The 15,820-nt window shown below is 53.3% G+C and overlaps 1 protein-coding gene across 2 annotated transcripts; it reads right to left on the reverse strand.

Annotated features, from left to right (window-relative positions):
* Window positions 1-1,870: 1,870 nt before the first annotated feature.
* PAOX (polyamine oxidase) lies at window positions 1,871-11,943 on the reverse strand. 2 transcript variants are annotated; one of them, XM_028119978.2, is made up of 7 exons: window positions 11,683-11,943; window positions 10,641-11,127; window positions 9,577-9,776; window positions 7,617-7,869; window positions 4,981-5,093; window positions 4,462-4,619; window positions 2,036-2,263 (listed from the first exon to the last, which is right to left on the reverse strand). In XM_028119978.2, the coding sequence occupies exons 1-7, from the start codon at window positions 11,864-11,866 to the stop codon at window positions 2,120-2,122; spliced, it is 1,539 nt and encodes a 512-aa protein (XP_027975779.1). In that variant the 5' UTR covers window positions 11,867-11,943; the 3' UTR covers window positions 2,036-2,119. The 2 variants fall into 2 exon arrangements, with proteins under 2 accessions (XP_027975780.1, XP_027975779.1); XM_028119979.2 differs by lacking the exon at window positions 4,462-4,619 and having other exon boundaries at window positions 1,871-2,263.
* Window positions 11,944-15,820: the final 3,877 nt, after the last annotated feature.

The following is a 15,820-nucleotide window of genomic DNA, read 5'->3' on the forward strand; positions in this document are numbered from 1 at the left end:
GTGCGCTCCCGGGACTTCGCGTGGGTCCTGAGTTTGTGCGGTATTTCTTTTTTTAAAGAAATTAATAGAAATTTAAAAATTTCTAGTTCTTTCTTAAGTGTATTCTGAGTATAAGTGTAACATAACTCAGCAGTCCCCTGCCAATGTTTGACCCCTTTTTACAAATTAGTTAAAATTTTCAAATACTTTAAATGTAGCCTATATATGTAATATCCCCCTTTTCTTTTTCAAATACTCCAGGTTTTAAACAAAGCCTTTGGAGACATTGACTGCCGTTCTGCTACACTAACCCTATTAATACACTCAGCTGGAATTCCCACTGTCCCCGTACTCTGTGTAAATGTAGCTTTAACTCTGAGTCCAAACAACTACTCAGTGCATGTTGAGTACGAGAGTATTCCTCTAACGGAAGTTTTGAAACAAGATGCTAAAATTCCAAACACAAAAATGTCACTACTGTGATGGTCTCAACCCTCCCAGTAGTCAGCACAAAACATTCCAGGGACCCTAGGAGGTAAGCGCTCCCAGGTGGGATGTGAGTCGGACACCAGATGAGGACCCAGCCCCCGGCTCCTCCTAGATGAGCAGCCCTCCCACCAAGATGGCAGCACGTGTCCTGCTCACCTTTGTCACTGGGGATACAAGAAATGTCTCCCTAAGCACGCGGCTTAAAGAAACCTTGTACGTCAACAACACAGATCACTGAGAGAAGTGGCAATCTCTAAAACAAAACCCTGTTGAATTCTGAGTTTCTCACAGCTGACTGGCAGGTGTCCCACACAAAACCACTGGAGTGACACGGAGCAGTGGACACACATACAGAACTCTGGGGCAGGGGCAGGGAAGACCCGTTGGAGGGGCCATCTGACCCAGGAGGGGAAGGAAGAGAAGGGCCCGTGCAGGGTGTGCTGGGGCCAACGGCATGTCAGGCACCACTTGGGATTGGAGAAGAGCCCAGACAGGCCTGGCCCCAAGACCCTTCCACCAAACACACATATGCTCACCCCTGCAGCCAGGGTCCTCCCCACCCCTCCAGGGCAGGTCACAGACTGCAGCCTGAGGTACAGGAGAGGCAGGAGCCACTGGCTTCAAGGTGAGTGCAGGGCCAGGAGCCCCACAGCCTGCGGCACAGAGTCCCAGCCTCTGCAGCTCCTGCACCTTCTTCCGAAGTGCCACCCACCAGCAGCACCAGCCTCCGGTCAGGGCCTGTGCCTTTTTTCTGTTTCTGGGTGTCCTGAGTTGGGAAGAAGCTGGGACAGAAGCCCAAGCTTTGCAGTGGCAGCCTTGAGACTGAGCAGTTACTGACCCTGAACTCTAGGCATTTTGTCCCTTCCTCAACTGTGAAAGAGCAGCCCTTTGACCCATTCTCTGGGACGCTTTGAGGATGCAGCAAGGCAAGATGGGGTCAGCTGAGCAGAGCACCCAGAGCAACCCAACACACTCACCCCAACACTGCCCACGGCACCATGCTCCCCACTCACCCTGACACCCCAACTACCCCACCCCTCTGCACTCTTGAGGCCTCATTTTTTATTCCCTTCCTTTAGAAAACCTCTGGCCCCAGGTCAGGATGGGGTGCCCCTGTGTACTCATGTGTCCGCACTCTCTGGCCCTCCCCCAGCCCAACGTACAGTGGGTATCGGCTAAAGTATCTGTTGGTGCGGTCCTGAGACCAGCAATGAGAGCTCGGGAATGCCTGAAGGTGCCAGTGACAAGGGGCAACCACAGCATCCAAAGTCCAGGGAACTGAGGGGAGGGGGCACCTGGCCCCGCAATGGCCCAGGCCTGGGGCCTGGCGAAGACAGAAGTGACAGGTGCCGCAGGCCTGAGGTACAAGAATGAGGAGGCATGGAGGCTTTAACAACTTTATGTGCATGCCCTCGGCAGCAGTGGTGTCGTCCCGTGTCTCATTTCTCCAAGAAGACCTCACACTCAGTTCAAGCTGGGCCCTGGCCAGACTCAGTGACATGAAAAATCAGAGCTGCCCCCAATCACCAAAAAAGGCAGGCTGTCATTAACATCCCCAAATCTCAAGCCAGGCCAGACACTGTCAGAGGAAAGGATGATGTCACCCAGCACTGGAGGGGCAGTGCTGGGCTCAGAAAAGGAGGAGCAGGGCTCAGAGCCAGGGCCCCGGCAGCTGTGCCTGGGGGTCCTGCAGAGCGATGAGCCGGTCGGCCTCCCTCCAGCCAGACAGCAGAGCCCCGTGCGTGGTGGAGTAAAATGTCCGATGTGTGGCTTCCCCTGCAAACAGTATCTGGAACTGCAAAGAAAAGCCAGGGTTAGGTGCCAGGAATCAGGCGGCAGCCACACGCCTCTCACTGTGGCTACAGAGCTGATGTGTGGTTTTATTGTTCACTAATCCCACTGAGCCCTGAGACGGCCAGGAAGCCTGAGCAGGTACGCAGACAGCAAGCACTCCTGCAATCAAAAGCGAATGCAAAATGGAAAACTCGACAGACAGTTTGGGATGCAATGTTAAGAACTTCACCCAAAACACAAAGTGAAAACCCAAAGAGATGGAAATTAGGAGGGAAGAAGATAAAAAAAATATGAGGACCAGTCCCCCATCCAAACAACAAAACCCCACAAAAGAAGGAGGAGGAGGAGGAGAAAGAACAGAGAGCTGAGACAGTCCCAAGCTCCCTAGGAGGTAAGAAAGGAAGGAAGCTGAATGGCTTTGGACTTCCCAGGAGCAGCACTGAAGAATGTCTTCAGAACGCTGAGGGACGTGCCTCCAAACTAGGATTTACACCCCACGTGTAGCTCTTGCAGGGCTACCAGTTCTTGGAGACACCTCCCATAGAGAGGTAGGATCTGCATCCTGCCCTTGAATCTGGGCAGGCTTGTGCCCACTGTGGACTGGAGTATGGCAGAGCGGCACTTTCTGACATCCTAGCTGGGCCGCCACGTGGGCAGCAGCAGCCGTGCTGTGAGGAAGCCTGAGCCACACAGAGGCCACAGGCAGGCACTCCCGCCAGTGTCCCAGCCCAGGGCAGGCGTGCAGGACGAGCAGCCTCAGATGACCCCCACCCCAGCCCTGAGTGACTGTGGCATAGGCCAAGTCTTCCCCACTGAGACCCCAGACACCATGGGCAGAAACAGATGGTCCCTTGCGCCCACCTACAGAACCTGTGAGCATAATAAAGTGGTTGTTTCCACCAGTGGGTTTTCGGATGGTTTGTTACGTAGTGACAGGACTGGAACACCTGAAGTCTAAGGTAGAAAAAGGACAATTCCACACATGCAAACTTAACTTTCTATAAAATTTACCTCCCCTGCACCCCCTCGTCAGGAAGCTACTGGAATAAATGCTCCAAAAAGTAAGTGCATGGGGCAGGTGGGGCAAGGGGCGCCAGACAGGCTGGTGCTGTGCATCAGGAGCTGAAGCTGACACTGGGGTGTGGGAAGGAAGCAAGAGATGATGGAAAGAGTCAGCAGAGTCTAGGCAAAGAAGTGCATGGAAAACGGAGCTCTGCACACTCCCTCACTCATGCACTCAGTCACACTCACTTGCACACACTCCCTCACTCATGCACTCAGTCACACTCACTTGCACACACTCCACTCCACACACCCACCCACAGACTCATAGACACACACTCACATCTACAAACAGGCAGGGAAGGAACCACAGTGTCCTTACAGGCCACATGTGGACAGGGCCTGGAGCAAACCAGATGATGGACATACTGAATAGTGGTCTTAACAAAAGTACCACATCACACATGGGGAGGCCAGGGCAGAGCGAAGTGCTGGGTGGACAGAGTGCAAGAGAGCTAAAACCTTATCTGCCATAGGGAGAGTCAATCGGGGACGCCTAAAACTGAAAATTCAAGGAGCAACATTATGGAACAAGCAAACCATAAAGAGATTATAGGGCACTGGGGAAACTGAACGCTGAGTTTTGGATAATATGGAGGAATTATCATTAATTTTTAACTGGGATAACTTTGCTATAGTTACACATCTTTAGAGGGCATCCTTTATCTTTAGAGACCCATTCCGGGGTGTCTGCAGTGAAACGATGTCATATCACACAGTGGAGAGGTGGGGGGACGGGCCGCGGCCACCACGGCACAGCGCTGAAGCTGCAGGTGGGGGCCCAAAGGTCCGGCCTGCTTGTGCACACATCCAAAGTTTTCCACGACTGAGTGTTTTGTAAAAAGTGGCAGCATAAGCATGTTATTTAGAGATGTGGTAAATCTGGAGCTGAGACTCAGCCCTGATGGTCTGGGAAGGGGTCTGGGAAGGGGATGTTGGGTGCCCTCCAGCAGCCTGCTGTATTTTGTTATTTTGTTACTTTGTTATTTTGCTACCAGAACTGTAGAATTTTCTGATGCTTTTTAGCCTAAGTGCATGTAAAATTCTGATAAAATAATACATGTTTCACGATTCCTAGTTTCAAAAAGCACAGGGACCCAGCCGCAGGGCTCCCAGCCGCACCCATGCCCGCCTCACCTGCGCCTTTGCGCCCTCCTCGGGCAGGGGCTGCGCCAGCAGGTCGATGTCGTCCCCAGTGCTGCCCACAGCCACGTAGCTGTAGGAGCCCCTGGTATATGGGGCACTGTACCAGCAGGAGCGCAGCATGCTCCTGGGCGCAGGGAGCCTGGCGTTTCCTGCACCCAGAGATGTGCGTCAGTGTGGTACCGTGGCCCCCCTAGCCCCAATCCAGCTTCCGTTTAAGACCCTGCCATTTAAAATGAAGAAAACCTCCCGGAAAGAAAACCTCACCCTGAGTGTATTCATCAGAGGCTCTCCCTGTCTCACCGCTTTGCTTAATTCAGGACACCCAGAAACAGAAAAAAGAAGTGGAAAGTGTTTGCAAAGCCATTTCGGTTCCTCAGAGATGAGAACTCTGAGTGACCCCACTAATATCAGGAAGTACTGTCCCTGGAGGGTTATAGCGCCAAGCTGGGTTCCTGTCCAGAGTTCGCCAACAAGGAGCCCCCGTGGTGCCCGGCCACACACACTCGGTACCTGTGACCCTGCGAAGCACTTGGGTCAGAGACAGGAGCACTTCCTCGTCGGACAGCGTCTCCATAAACTCAGACTCCAGTCCAGCGATGAACCCGCAGAGGACGTGGACAGACCTGTGTGGGAGATGCACCCTGAGACGACTTGCAGCCGGGTCAACCGTGCACACAACACTACAGCACCTGGACTGCGAGTGTGACCCACAACCCTGCCCCGGGGCACCAGCCCCCAGGGATCTGTGAGGTCACAACTCTTTTCTTAAGGCTGAGACAGTGTTTGCTGTTTCTACTCTGCCAACATACACACGGGTGTGCAAGGCCCACAGTGTGTGAACGGCTGTCCCTTCGCAGAATCGGGACCAGCACACAAACCGCACCAGCACACGCAGTGTTCTTCCCCGACACACACACCGCAAAAAAAATAAATAAATAAAATGCCAAATTCACTTGAGAATGTCCTGGAGAAAGCAGTAGAAGTTATTTACTGTATTAAATCTTGACCCCTGAGTACACGTCTCCAACATTCTGTGTGACAAAATGAGATACGGGCATAAAGCACTTGTGCTGCACGTGGACGTGCAGATGTGGGACAGTCGTCCGGAGAGCCCTGGGCAGTGGTCCGAGCTGCCAACTAAGCAGCTGCTTCTTTCGTGGACACGATTTTTACTTGAAAGAACGTGGCTGGTATGCAAACTTGGGTGTTTGGCAGACATTTTCTCGAAAATGAGCAGTATGTCTATCACAAGGAAAACAACTACAAGCATTTGCTGCCAATGATAAAATTTAAGCTCTAAAGCAAAAATGACAATTTTAGAAAACTTGTATCTGCCACCAACAGCTTGATATGTTCCCAATACCGAGAGACTTTCCTGAGATCCGTGGTGATATTAATAAACTTAATTGTTTGATGTTGTACAATGAAACATATCAATGTTTGGAATGCCCAAACTAGGGGCAGGTGCAAGATCCACTCAAAGTGCAGGACGGACAGTGCATTTTGGTGCCCTCGAGCACAAACACCCACGGACGAGCTTTCAGATTCCACACTGTGCCTCACCTTGAAGGAGCGACCACTTCTTAAGTTTTGGTGCTGTATCAAAGAATACCCACAATCATCTGAAGATTATTTAAACACTACCCCTTCTCTGAACTACGTATCTGAGTCAAGACTTTTCATCTACTTCAAGTGGAATGAGACGTGGCACCACCGCATACCGACAGCCTTGAGAGCCAAGCTGTCCGCTATTAAGCCTGACAGTAAAGAGATGAGGAAAAAAGACAAAGCATTGCCACTCTCCTCACTAAATTTTGTTTTAGAAATATAGTTATTTTTCATTTAAAAATGTTAATGTATTTTCATTTAAAAGTATAATGGGGTGCTGGGTGGCTCAGTCAGTTAAGCGTCCAACTCTCAATTTCAGTTCAGGTCATAATCTCAGAATCTTGAGACTGAGCCCCACATCGGGCTCTACACTGAGGGTGGAGACTGCTTGAGATTCTCTCTCATCCTCTGCCCCTCCCCACCTCATAAAATGTTATTTATGCTAACACGGTATAGATTTACTCAGTTTAAAAAATAAATATTTTTAATTTCTCAGTTTTAATTTCTAATGTGGTAAGTGTGCAGATACAACCCACCTAAACAAAAGCTCTTTGGAATCCTCAATATTTTTAAAGAGACCACAAAGTGTGAGAGCCACCATCCTACCCCACAGAATATCCCGATGACTGCTGTCTCCACCAATGTCCTGAGCACAGGCTACAGAGCCAAGTGTGGGGCAGGCCGCCGAGCACACCCAGCCACCATTCCCCTACACATCCACAACCCTGGCCACATTTCCAAACCCCTGGATATGTCAGCTTTACCTTCAGTCCAAAGGACACGTGCAGGGTCCCCTCCTAGGTGGGAGGAGCCCACGCACCCAGCTTCTGTGGCTGTCGGGGATGAAATTAGCTGCAGGCATGCCTGCGTTTTGTCCTCCAGGCCCAGAATATGGTCCCCAATCCTGCCATGTCTCTGTGTGGAAATTTGGACTTGTGTCTGCCAATTGACTACAACATGCTAACCACATATTTTGATCTTGCTGGAAAAATCAGTCCCTCCCTACCTAAATGATTCATGGTCTTATTTTCTGAGTTCACACCAAGTCCATATACACTGCATTATTTATGCATTATAGATGGACCATACAGTTTAGCCACTAATGGGTCTTTGATTCCTGACTTAGAAGGATATATTGCTCAATTATTGCATCAGGTTTAAATATTGTCTCCCAGTTATAGACACTTCTGTGTTTCAAATTCCTTCCGTCACCTCTACACCCCAGCTTCCTGGGAATTTCAGTAAATATTTTCTTACTGATTGAACGTGCCCTCCAGGCCACCAGCTCATCCAAGGACCTGAGACACACCAACAGGCTGCCTACAAGAGGCTTCTGTCTGTCCCTGCAGTGGTTTGGGCCCCAGTGTCTGTCATCAGCGCTCTGGAGTGCCCTTGGAATTCCACCCAGAAATCCTCCAGAAATGCCTCCCAGGGAATCAGCACGCTGCTGGATTCTCAACAAAACTAAGGCCAAAGAACCAGCCCCCTCAGAGCTCACCCCTGAAGTTTCCTCAGAGAAACTCAAGAAGCATACATACGCAAAGGAAGGCAGGACCAAAAAGCCAATAAGCTTCTTGAACCAGACGTGCTGTAGGCCAGAGGTGATGTCCTCCAGGGGCGACGTGTCCTCCCACACCACCTGGATGTGCCGGCAGTCTGGCTCCCAGAAGGGCTCCTCAAACTCCAGGAAGATTTTATTGCTGGTCCCAAAGCCTATTTTCCTGATCGCTTCTGCCTTCTGAGGGGGCAGTGGTGGTTCAAAGAAGGTGTCCAGATGTTCTTTAAGAAAACCTGAAATTCACAAGTGGACTCAACTTACACCACATAATCTCTTTAACTGGAACTGACAGCCACAGGAACGCACCCTGACGTCCATCAGAGGAGTCAGAGAAAGGAGGCTTCCAGAGACTGTGTCCACTAACCCACACCAGCCCCAGCTCAACTGCGCTTCCAGAAATCGGGCTGGCTCTGGCCCTCGGGACTCAGCCTCAGCGAGCGACACCACAGCAGAGGGACAGGAAAGGCCCCATGGCCACCTGGTCAGGCAGGGACAGCTCTCATGCCCCACCCAAACTGCTCTGTAGGATGGTTTCTCACTTCTCAACCTGTCTGCCTCTCAACGTCTGCAAACCATGCTGCTCTAGAATAGTTTGGAGTAGCATCACAATATACAGGCTTTATCCAGAAGCTACATGAAAACTAATCTGCCCAGCAGAAAAAATTAATTCTGGGCCAGAGTCAAACAATGAGAGGGTCTATCTGCAGCACAAGCCAGTCTCCGTACAACACAGATAACTTGCAAGCCAGGAAGTAAAGGACACACAGCCCAAGAGGAAACAGATCCACAGAGGCTGTGAGGACCCACAGAAGGGTCACCATGCCTCCACCCACAGTCCCATTTGCCAGACCCTCAACCCAGCCGCTCCCACTCCTGCGATTTATGCCACAGATATATTCACACAAGTGTTTTTAAATGCACATGGAAAATGCTATGTAAAACAAAAAAAAAGTGAAAATAAGCTGAATTTCCATCAACTAAGGAATATTAAGCAATGACCCCTACCTACAAGAAAATACTATGTGGCCATAAAGAACCAATGTGACAGGTGGCCTGGCTCCTTGTGAACAGTAGCAACAGTATCAACAGACCCAGTAATGCACTCACTGATGACAGCAGGGGCCCAGCGAGCACACACAGACACCGGCGGCAGGGGTAAAAAAATGACTGATGGATCTACATGTGCTGATTTGGAAGTACTGACAAAAATTTTATTAACCAAAAAAAAGAGGGGGCGGCAAACAGAGCATCAGCAGACTATACTAATATGTCCAGTGTGATTCTGTGTGTGGGACAAAGGAGCTGGGCGCTGAGCAAGCTCACCCACAGCCAGCACGTCCGTCCTGAAGGAACCCAGAGCCGGGCGGGTTGGACGCTTGCTCTGCGTCTTCCATCAGCTCTGGCCCCCACTAGCTTTGTGAACTTGCACAGTTAAGTGGCGTGATTCGGTTTGCATCGGTCAGACAGGCTGGGGACATACACATCCCAGCTGCCTGCAGAGTAAATGAGATGCACAGACAGGGCTTGGCTCACAGCCGCCTCCAACTCTTGTCAAATTGCCAAAATGGCTTCTGTCCTGGGTGTCAGATCTACAATTAAACAGAACCATATGCTTGAGCCCTTCCTTGATTACACCAGGCCTGAACCTGAGAGCTGGCTTTCACACCCACTTCCGCCTCCAAGAAAGCACAGCTTGGTGAACTTCTGGAGGCAGTCCCAGCCTTTCCATAAACGACCTCGGAAGAACCAAGACATGCATTTTCTCTTATTGTGAAACTCAATTCCACAGCATGTAATTGCTACAAAACACAACAGAATGAGCCTGTCCGAAACTAGATTGAAAATGTGAGCTAGCACCTGAACAAACACTCCAGAGCCCACTGCCGGGGCCCCGGGGGTGGGTGACCAAGGGGAAACCTGACAGGGAAAATGGGCTTTACCTAAGGGCACAGTGATGATGACATGATGTGCGGGGAAGCAGGTTCCGTCCTCACACTCCACCAGCACTGGAAACCTCTCCCCAGGAGACAAGGCTTCCCGGAAGGACCCGTTCCAGTGAATGGTCTTCACAGGCTTGTTAAAAACGATCACGTCCTCTGGCAAGGAGGCCATTATGCAGTTTGTGAGCCCCTGGTAGCCACTAGGAGAGACAGAGGTGTTGGTGTTTTCAGAGGGAGCTGCCTGGGGAGGTGGCCCTGCAGGGAGGGCAGGGGCTCTCCCGGGGGGTTTGCAGTCTACCTCAGGAACACCACTACCACTGCCCAGGCTAACGGGGATTAGGTGAGCATGAGCAAATGGAGGTAATCGTGGGAGGACAAGGCCTCCTCCCCACCTGCCTGGAACCCTACTTCTGATCACAAATGCCCTCCCCTGCCAGGAGACTTGGGTTGACACTGGAGAGCCCAGCGGGGCAGTCCTGCGAGGGCCTCTTGAGTGCTCAGTGGGGGGACAGCCACCTGCCCCAGGGGCGAGCTGTCTGTCCATCCCAGGGGCTGGAGCCTCACACAGCACTTAGCACGTAAGAGGCCTCGTAAACATGGGAGGAAGAAAGTGTTATGAGATGCACTGGCCTTCTTTTAAAACCACCTTTTCTTGAAAATAATTATTTTCCCCAGTGAGCAAAACTAGAGAAACAAATGAGCAATCTCTCTAAAACAATGAAGACAAATGGCCTCCTGACCCTCTCACCCTTCCCCTGCTTCCCAAAGCCCAATCTGAGGTAAATGGAAAGGGTACCAGGGTGCATGGAGGGGAACCAGGGTGCATAAAGGGGGCCAGGGTTCAGAGGGAACCCGGGTGCACAGAGGAGGGACCAGGGTGCATGGAGAGAGGCCCCAGGTATGTGGAGAGGGACCAGGGTGCAGGGAGGGACTCCAGGAGCACAGGTAGGGGAACTGGGTTAAATGGAGGGGGTCCCAGGGTGCATGGAGGGGATCTGGGTGTGGGGCCCCAGGGGGCCCAGGGCACACAGAGGGCTGGCTGGGTGGGTGGGGCATGCACATACCCAGGAAAGGTGCAATCCAGACCCGGCAGCACAGTGTACTCCCCAAAGGGTGCGAGGGCCACCAGGTCCATGCTATGGGTACCGCTCACACAGCACTCCACATTGAAGAAGCTGTTGAGGATGGCCAGCTTGAGCTTCCTGGTCTCCTCATCCTCTGTCCAGCCAGCCGCGCGCTGACTGATCTCCTTCTTCAGGTACTCCCCAACGCTGGGCACTGGGGCGTCGGCCATGTGCAGGAATTCCCGAGTCTGGTCTATGAGACTATAGAACAGACTAGCCATCTCCACCACCAACTCATGGCTCACACTTACCCCAGAGCTGGCGTAGGACACAGATGGCAGGCCCACATGACCCCCAGTTTCGACCAGCTGGTTCTCCTCTGACAAGTCCTTCTCCCCTAGCAGCTGGTACTTGGCAGCCAGCTGAAAGACCGGGTTGCCCTGTGAGGGCCCGTGGATCCAGTGAGCACCTAGCTCTACCACGCCACCTGGGAGGGGCAGCAGATGACACTTTGAGATTCTCTCCCCACAAAGGCCCACGCTGAGCCCTTCTCCTGGACCACACCAGCCCTGCCCTTCCCAAATATGCTCTAAAAACAGCCCCAGGGACACATGGTCCCTGAAGACTACAGTCCTAGGGCCTGGTCAGACCTAGTTTAAGGGGAACATTTGAAGGGGGGGTGCTGATCTGCACCCGCCTTCGAAGGACACTTGGAGAGCCGGCATGGGGGCAGAAGGGGCGCCTGGGAGTGACCCGGAGACTGGAGGGGGAGCTCCTTGTGGGACCCAACCAGAGCGACTGCAGAGACATAGATTACCCTCCCCGGCAAGGGCCGGCTCTGCCAACGGGGCAGCTGAGTTTCGGGGACCCCTGAACTGGGCCTGATCAAGTGGGATGGGGCGGAGATTCACTCTGGGGGCCAGGTAAGGCTTCCGGGTCGGTTAACCCAGGTGCAGGCCGGACCAGGAGCGGCAGAGCCCGGGCAACACCCGTTGGGTTCCGGAAATGGGCTCGGGGAAGGGGTTCCGGGAGAGGCCGTTACCGAAGCCGCGCTCCGAGCGGATGCGGCCGCCGGCGCGGGCAGTGGCCTCCAGGACCCGCAGCTGCGGGAAGGCCGGGTGGCGGCAGAGCCTCTGAGCGGCGCCCAGCCCCGCGATGCCGCTGCCCACCACCAGCACCCGCGGGCCGCGGCCCAAGCCCTCCGCGCGGCCTCCACTCGACTCCATTGCGCCGGCCGGGGCAGTCCCCGTGCGCCCCCGCCGCTCCGAAGTGCGGACAGCGCCGAGGGGTCCCGGGCAGGGCCGGGAGGTAGGGCGCGGGGCGGGGCGGGACTGGAGGTGGATGGGAGTGGAGGCGGAGCGATAGGGGCGGGGCGGGGCTGGAGGCGGAGCAATAGGAGAGGGGTGGGACGGGGTGGGAGCACGGGGCGGCCGGCGTCGGGATGGGGGCACGGGGCGGGACGGGACTGGAGGTGGATGGGAGGGAGGCGGGGCTGGAGGCGGAGCGATAGGGGCGGGGCGGGGCTGGAGGCGGAGCGATAGGGGAGGGGCGGGACGGGGCTCGAGGTGGATGGGGCGGGGTTGGAGGCGGAGCGATAGGGAGGGGCGGGGCGGGTGGAGGCACCCTGCTGCGGGAGTGGGCCTGGGGTGCCGAGGCACCGAGGGGCAGGCGGGTAGGTGGAGCGAGGAGCGAGGAGCGCGGGGTGAGGCGAGGCCCGGGCGGCAGCCGCACCAGTTGACCCTCTGGGCTGGATTTGGGGCTTCCCCTAGAGGTGCGGCCCACTTGCAGGCTGCAGGGCAGGGTGAGGGCGAGCGTGGCTCCGTGGGTGCGTGCAGCCCAGCTGCTGGGCGCGTGTCCCCACGGAGGGAGGATGGGGCCCGCCGTCCAGGTGGCTCGTGTCTCCTTACAAAGGAGACGTGAGAAAGGCGACCAGAAGGTGGAGGAGGTGCCTCTCTCCTGCCTTAGAAAAGCGAGGGGCGCGCCTTCACCTTGGGACCTCATGGAGCCTCTGGATGGAAGTCCGAGCGTGGCTGCCGTGTCAGGGTGGGCCGGGGAGGGCTCAACACGTCCAAAGTGGGGCTGCGAGACAGGCTCTTGGCGACGACACTGTTCTGTGTGTGGTCACGGGTGTTTATACACACAGGTAACACACATAAAATACAAAGTTCAAGATAAAGGGTAAGTGAAGAGCTTTCTCGCATGTCCCCCTACCCTCCCCACCCGCCCCAGGAGACATTTAGTACATTTTCAAGCACGCAGGCCTTTCTGGAGAACTCCCCTAATTCAGGAAGATTTGTCCTCTACTGTCTTGTAAGGATTAGAAAGCTTCTGCCCTCTGCCAAAAGACTTTCCTGTAACCCGGTGTTAGGGCGCATCATTCCTTCTTAGGCACGCACTAGATCCTGCTGTTCTAATCCACCGGGAGGCTTCCTTTCTGTGGCCACCTAGTCCAGCCAGGGAGGGTGGCTAGGGACGGGAGTCTGTCCCTGGGACACCCCTCCTAAGTCAGTTCCAGTCTGGGTAGATGGTCTTTCTGTCTGGGTTTTCCCTCTCCATCTCCCAAAGGATTCCTATCCCCCTGTGCTGGCCCTCCTCAGCCATCTATTCTTTTTTCTTGATTCACTCACCTGTTCGGGTGGAGCTGAAAAGCCGTGTCTGGGAGATCATTTTTTTAATGATACTGCAAGCCTGAAAATGTCTTGGTTTCACCCTCACACTTGATTTGTAGTTTGCCTAAGCATAGAACTCTACGTTAGAGACCTCTTCCTTCAGACTGTGAAGGCATTGTCTCCTCCCTTCTAGGAGTGTCATTAAGAAATTCACAAGCAAGGGCACCTGGGGGGCTCAGTGTGTTAAGCCTCTGACTTTCGGCTCAGATCATGATCTCAGGGTCCTGGGATTGAGCCCTACATTGGGCTCTCTGCTCAGTAGGGAGTCTGCTTGTCCCTCTTCCTCTGTCCATTCCCCCACTCGTGCTCTCTTTCTAAGTAAATTAAATCTAAAAAAAGAAAGAAAGAAAGAAAGAAATTCACAGGCACTCGAATTTACAATCCTTTACCACAGTGGAGGCTTGTTCCTCCCTGAAAATTTTTAGGATCATCTGTTGAAATTTCAGGGTGGTGCCTCCATGTGCCTGGACTTTCTTTCACTATGTTGGGAACTCAAAGACCCCTCAGTCTGGACACTCCTGTCCTCCAGTCCTGGGAACCTGTTTCATAGGTTATTTCATTAATCAATTATTTCCACCAATGACTTGTCCCCCATTTGCTGTTACCTCTTTCTAAAATTCCTATTTTAGGGTGTCAGAGGTTTGAGACTGAACCTTGAATGTTCAATGTATTCTCTCCTGCTTTCCATCTTTACCTGTTGCTCTGCTTTCTGAAGGGTTTCTGCCCATGAGGCTTTTGTTTCTGCTGTCACAGTGTTTAATTTCCAAGAGCTCTTCTTCCACACACGTCTCTTTTTAGAGAAATGTTCTGTTCTTGCTTCAAGAAAGCAATGTCTGAGGATATGAGTGAGAAACGTTGAAGTGTCATTCTCCTGCTTGGTAGGTTTGCTCCATTGTTTCTTCTGTTTCTACCTTCCAGGAAGACACTTTGCATGCTGGCAGGTAGTTTTTTGCTCATGAGGAAGAATAGGCCAGAGAGCTATTTGGAAATACTAGGCTTGTAAGTGGGGCTCATCGAATTTGAGGTTAACTCTGGGGTGCTCAGGGTGTGGGGGCTGTTAATTGGGGAACCCCCATCAGTATCTCTAAGTCCTTCCTTTGGGCTGGCCAGGCTCCCCAGTAAGAGTCTTCCAGTGTCCTTCCTGCAGCATATAGGTCTGGCTGCTAGTATTTTTGAAGCCAAAGAGTGGACAGGAGTGGGGAGGGTCAGCATTCTGGGTACTGGAGACCCACCTCCAACTACGCCTCCTTCTGGAATCCCTGTGTGCAAAGACAGACGTCCAGGCTGCTGCCAGGATGGCACCAGGGCCACTGCCTGTAATCTAAGAGCTTCTTAAACATGAGAATACATATTCTAATAATTCAAGGTGCTGAGGACTCATCCCGGAATAAAAGACAAATCCCAGCCCTCATGGAATTCAGAAAATGGACATATAAATATATATTAATATGTGATTCTCAATGAAACGTACATGCAAGGGATGCATGCACTTTAAAGGAATGATGTTGGGAGAGGTGTTGCCATAGGAGGACAAGAAGTGGTGTCCGAAAATTCTTACAGAGTACCCAGACCACAGGCTGACCCCTCTCCTGATACTGAACAGTTTCTGTGGCTGGTCATATAAGCAACCAAGCAGGTCAAGGCGCCCGTGAGTGACTGCCAGGAGCGAACTGCTGTCCTGGGGACCGCAACAGTGGGGAGCAGCTTTTGTGCAACCGCTTGCTGGGCGGGTGGCCCTGGGACCCCCACACCCCCCACACACACTCCTCCCTCTGCACCCCATCCCAGGTCCCGGACAGGGTCCTTGACGGCTGGCTGGTGCACCACCCCCACCGCCCCCTGCCTGCCTGGGGCTTTTGTCACGGTCGCTCAGGGAAAGCACCTGGATGGCAAGACTCGTCACACCGTGCTGGTCCCGCGAGGTACACCCTGAGTCCGAAGGCATGCACTTAACCACTGCACAACCCCCACGTGGGGACACAAAGCCCTGGGAGGAAACCGGAAGTCATGGGGACCCAGAAATGGGCTGCTGCACTGGGCCTAGGACCAGTTCACAGAGCTGACCGCCTAACCCCTGGCCTTGTCACTCAACCTGACATCTCAGGCAATCTGACCGAGTCCAGTGAAACATATGTTTGGGATGCAGCCACCCTGCCCCTAGTGTCACCTGTTTGCTGGGAAGAACAACTCTTTCTTTGGGGGAAACTTTACCCCTACCCACTATGGCACCTGAAGCAAAGCTGCTGGTTCAGGGGGCTTCCTTCTCAAAGGTTCCCCTACATGCCATCTGGTTCCCCAGGGTTCAACTCAGCAGGGTCACTGGGCTGCATCTGGTCTACTACAGGGGACTCTTCAGCCCACAGATTAAAGATTCTTTGAGGTCCCAAACTCGGCAAAGTGGCCGCTAGTCTCTGGGTTTCTCACAGGTATGCCCATGGTGAGGGCCCTGAAGTGACCCCTGAAATCAAGATGGTGGTGGAGCCCGAGTGGCCCACCTGTTACCAAAGTGGC

This window comes from Eumetopias jubatus, unplaced genomic scaffold (genome assembly GCF_037043125.1).
Source record: "Eumetopias jubatus isolate StellerSeaLion01/CBP00866 unplaced genomic scaffold, mEumJub1_p1.0 scaffold_17, whole genome shotgun sequence".
Classification (NCBI taxonomy): domain Eukaryota; kingdom Metazoa; phylum Chordata; class Mammalia; order Carnivora; family Otariidae; genus Eumetopias; species Eumetopias jubatus.

Coding starts and splice junctions, on each gene's coding strand:
- PAOX (XM_028119978.2), bottom strand. CDS start 11,866: ATGGAGTCGAGTGGAGGCCGCGCGGAGGGCTTGGGCCGCGGCCCGCGG. Junction 5,094..7,616: donor TTGGTCCTGCCTTCCTTTGC/GTATGTATGCTT, acceptor TCTCCCACACAG/GTCTGTCCACGTCCTCTGCG. Junction 4,620..4,980: donor AGTGCTTCGCAGGGTCACAG/GTACCGAGTGTG, acceptor CTCTGGGTGCAG/GAAACGCCAGGCTCCCTGCG.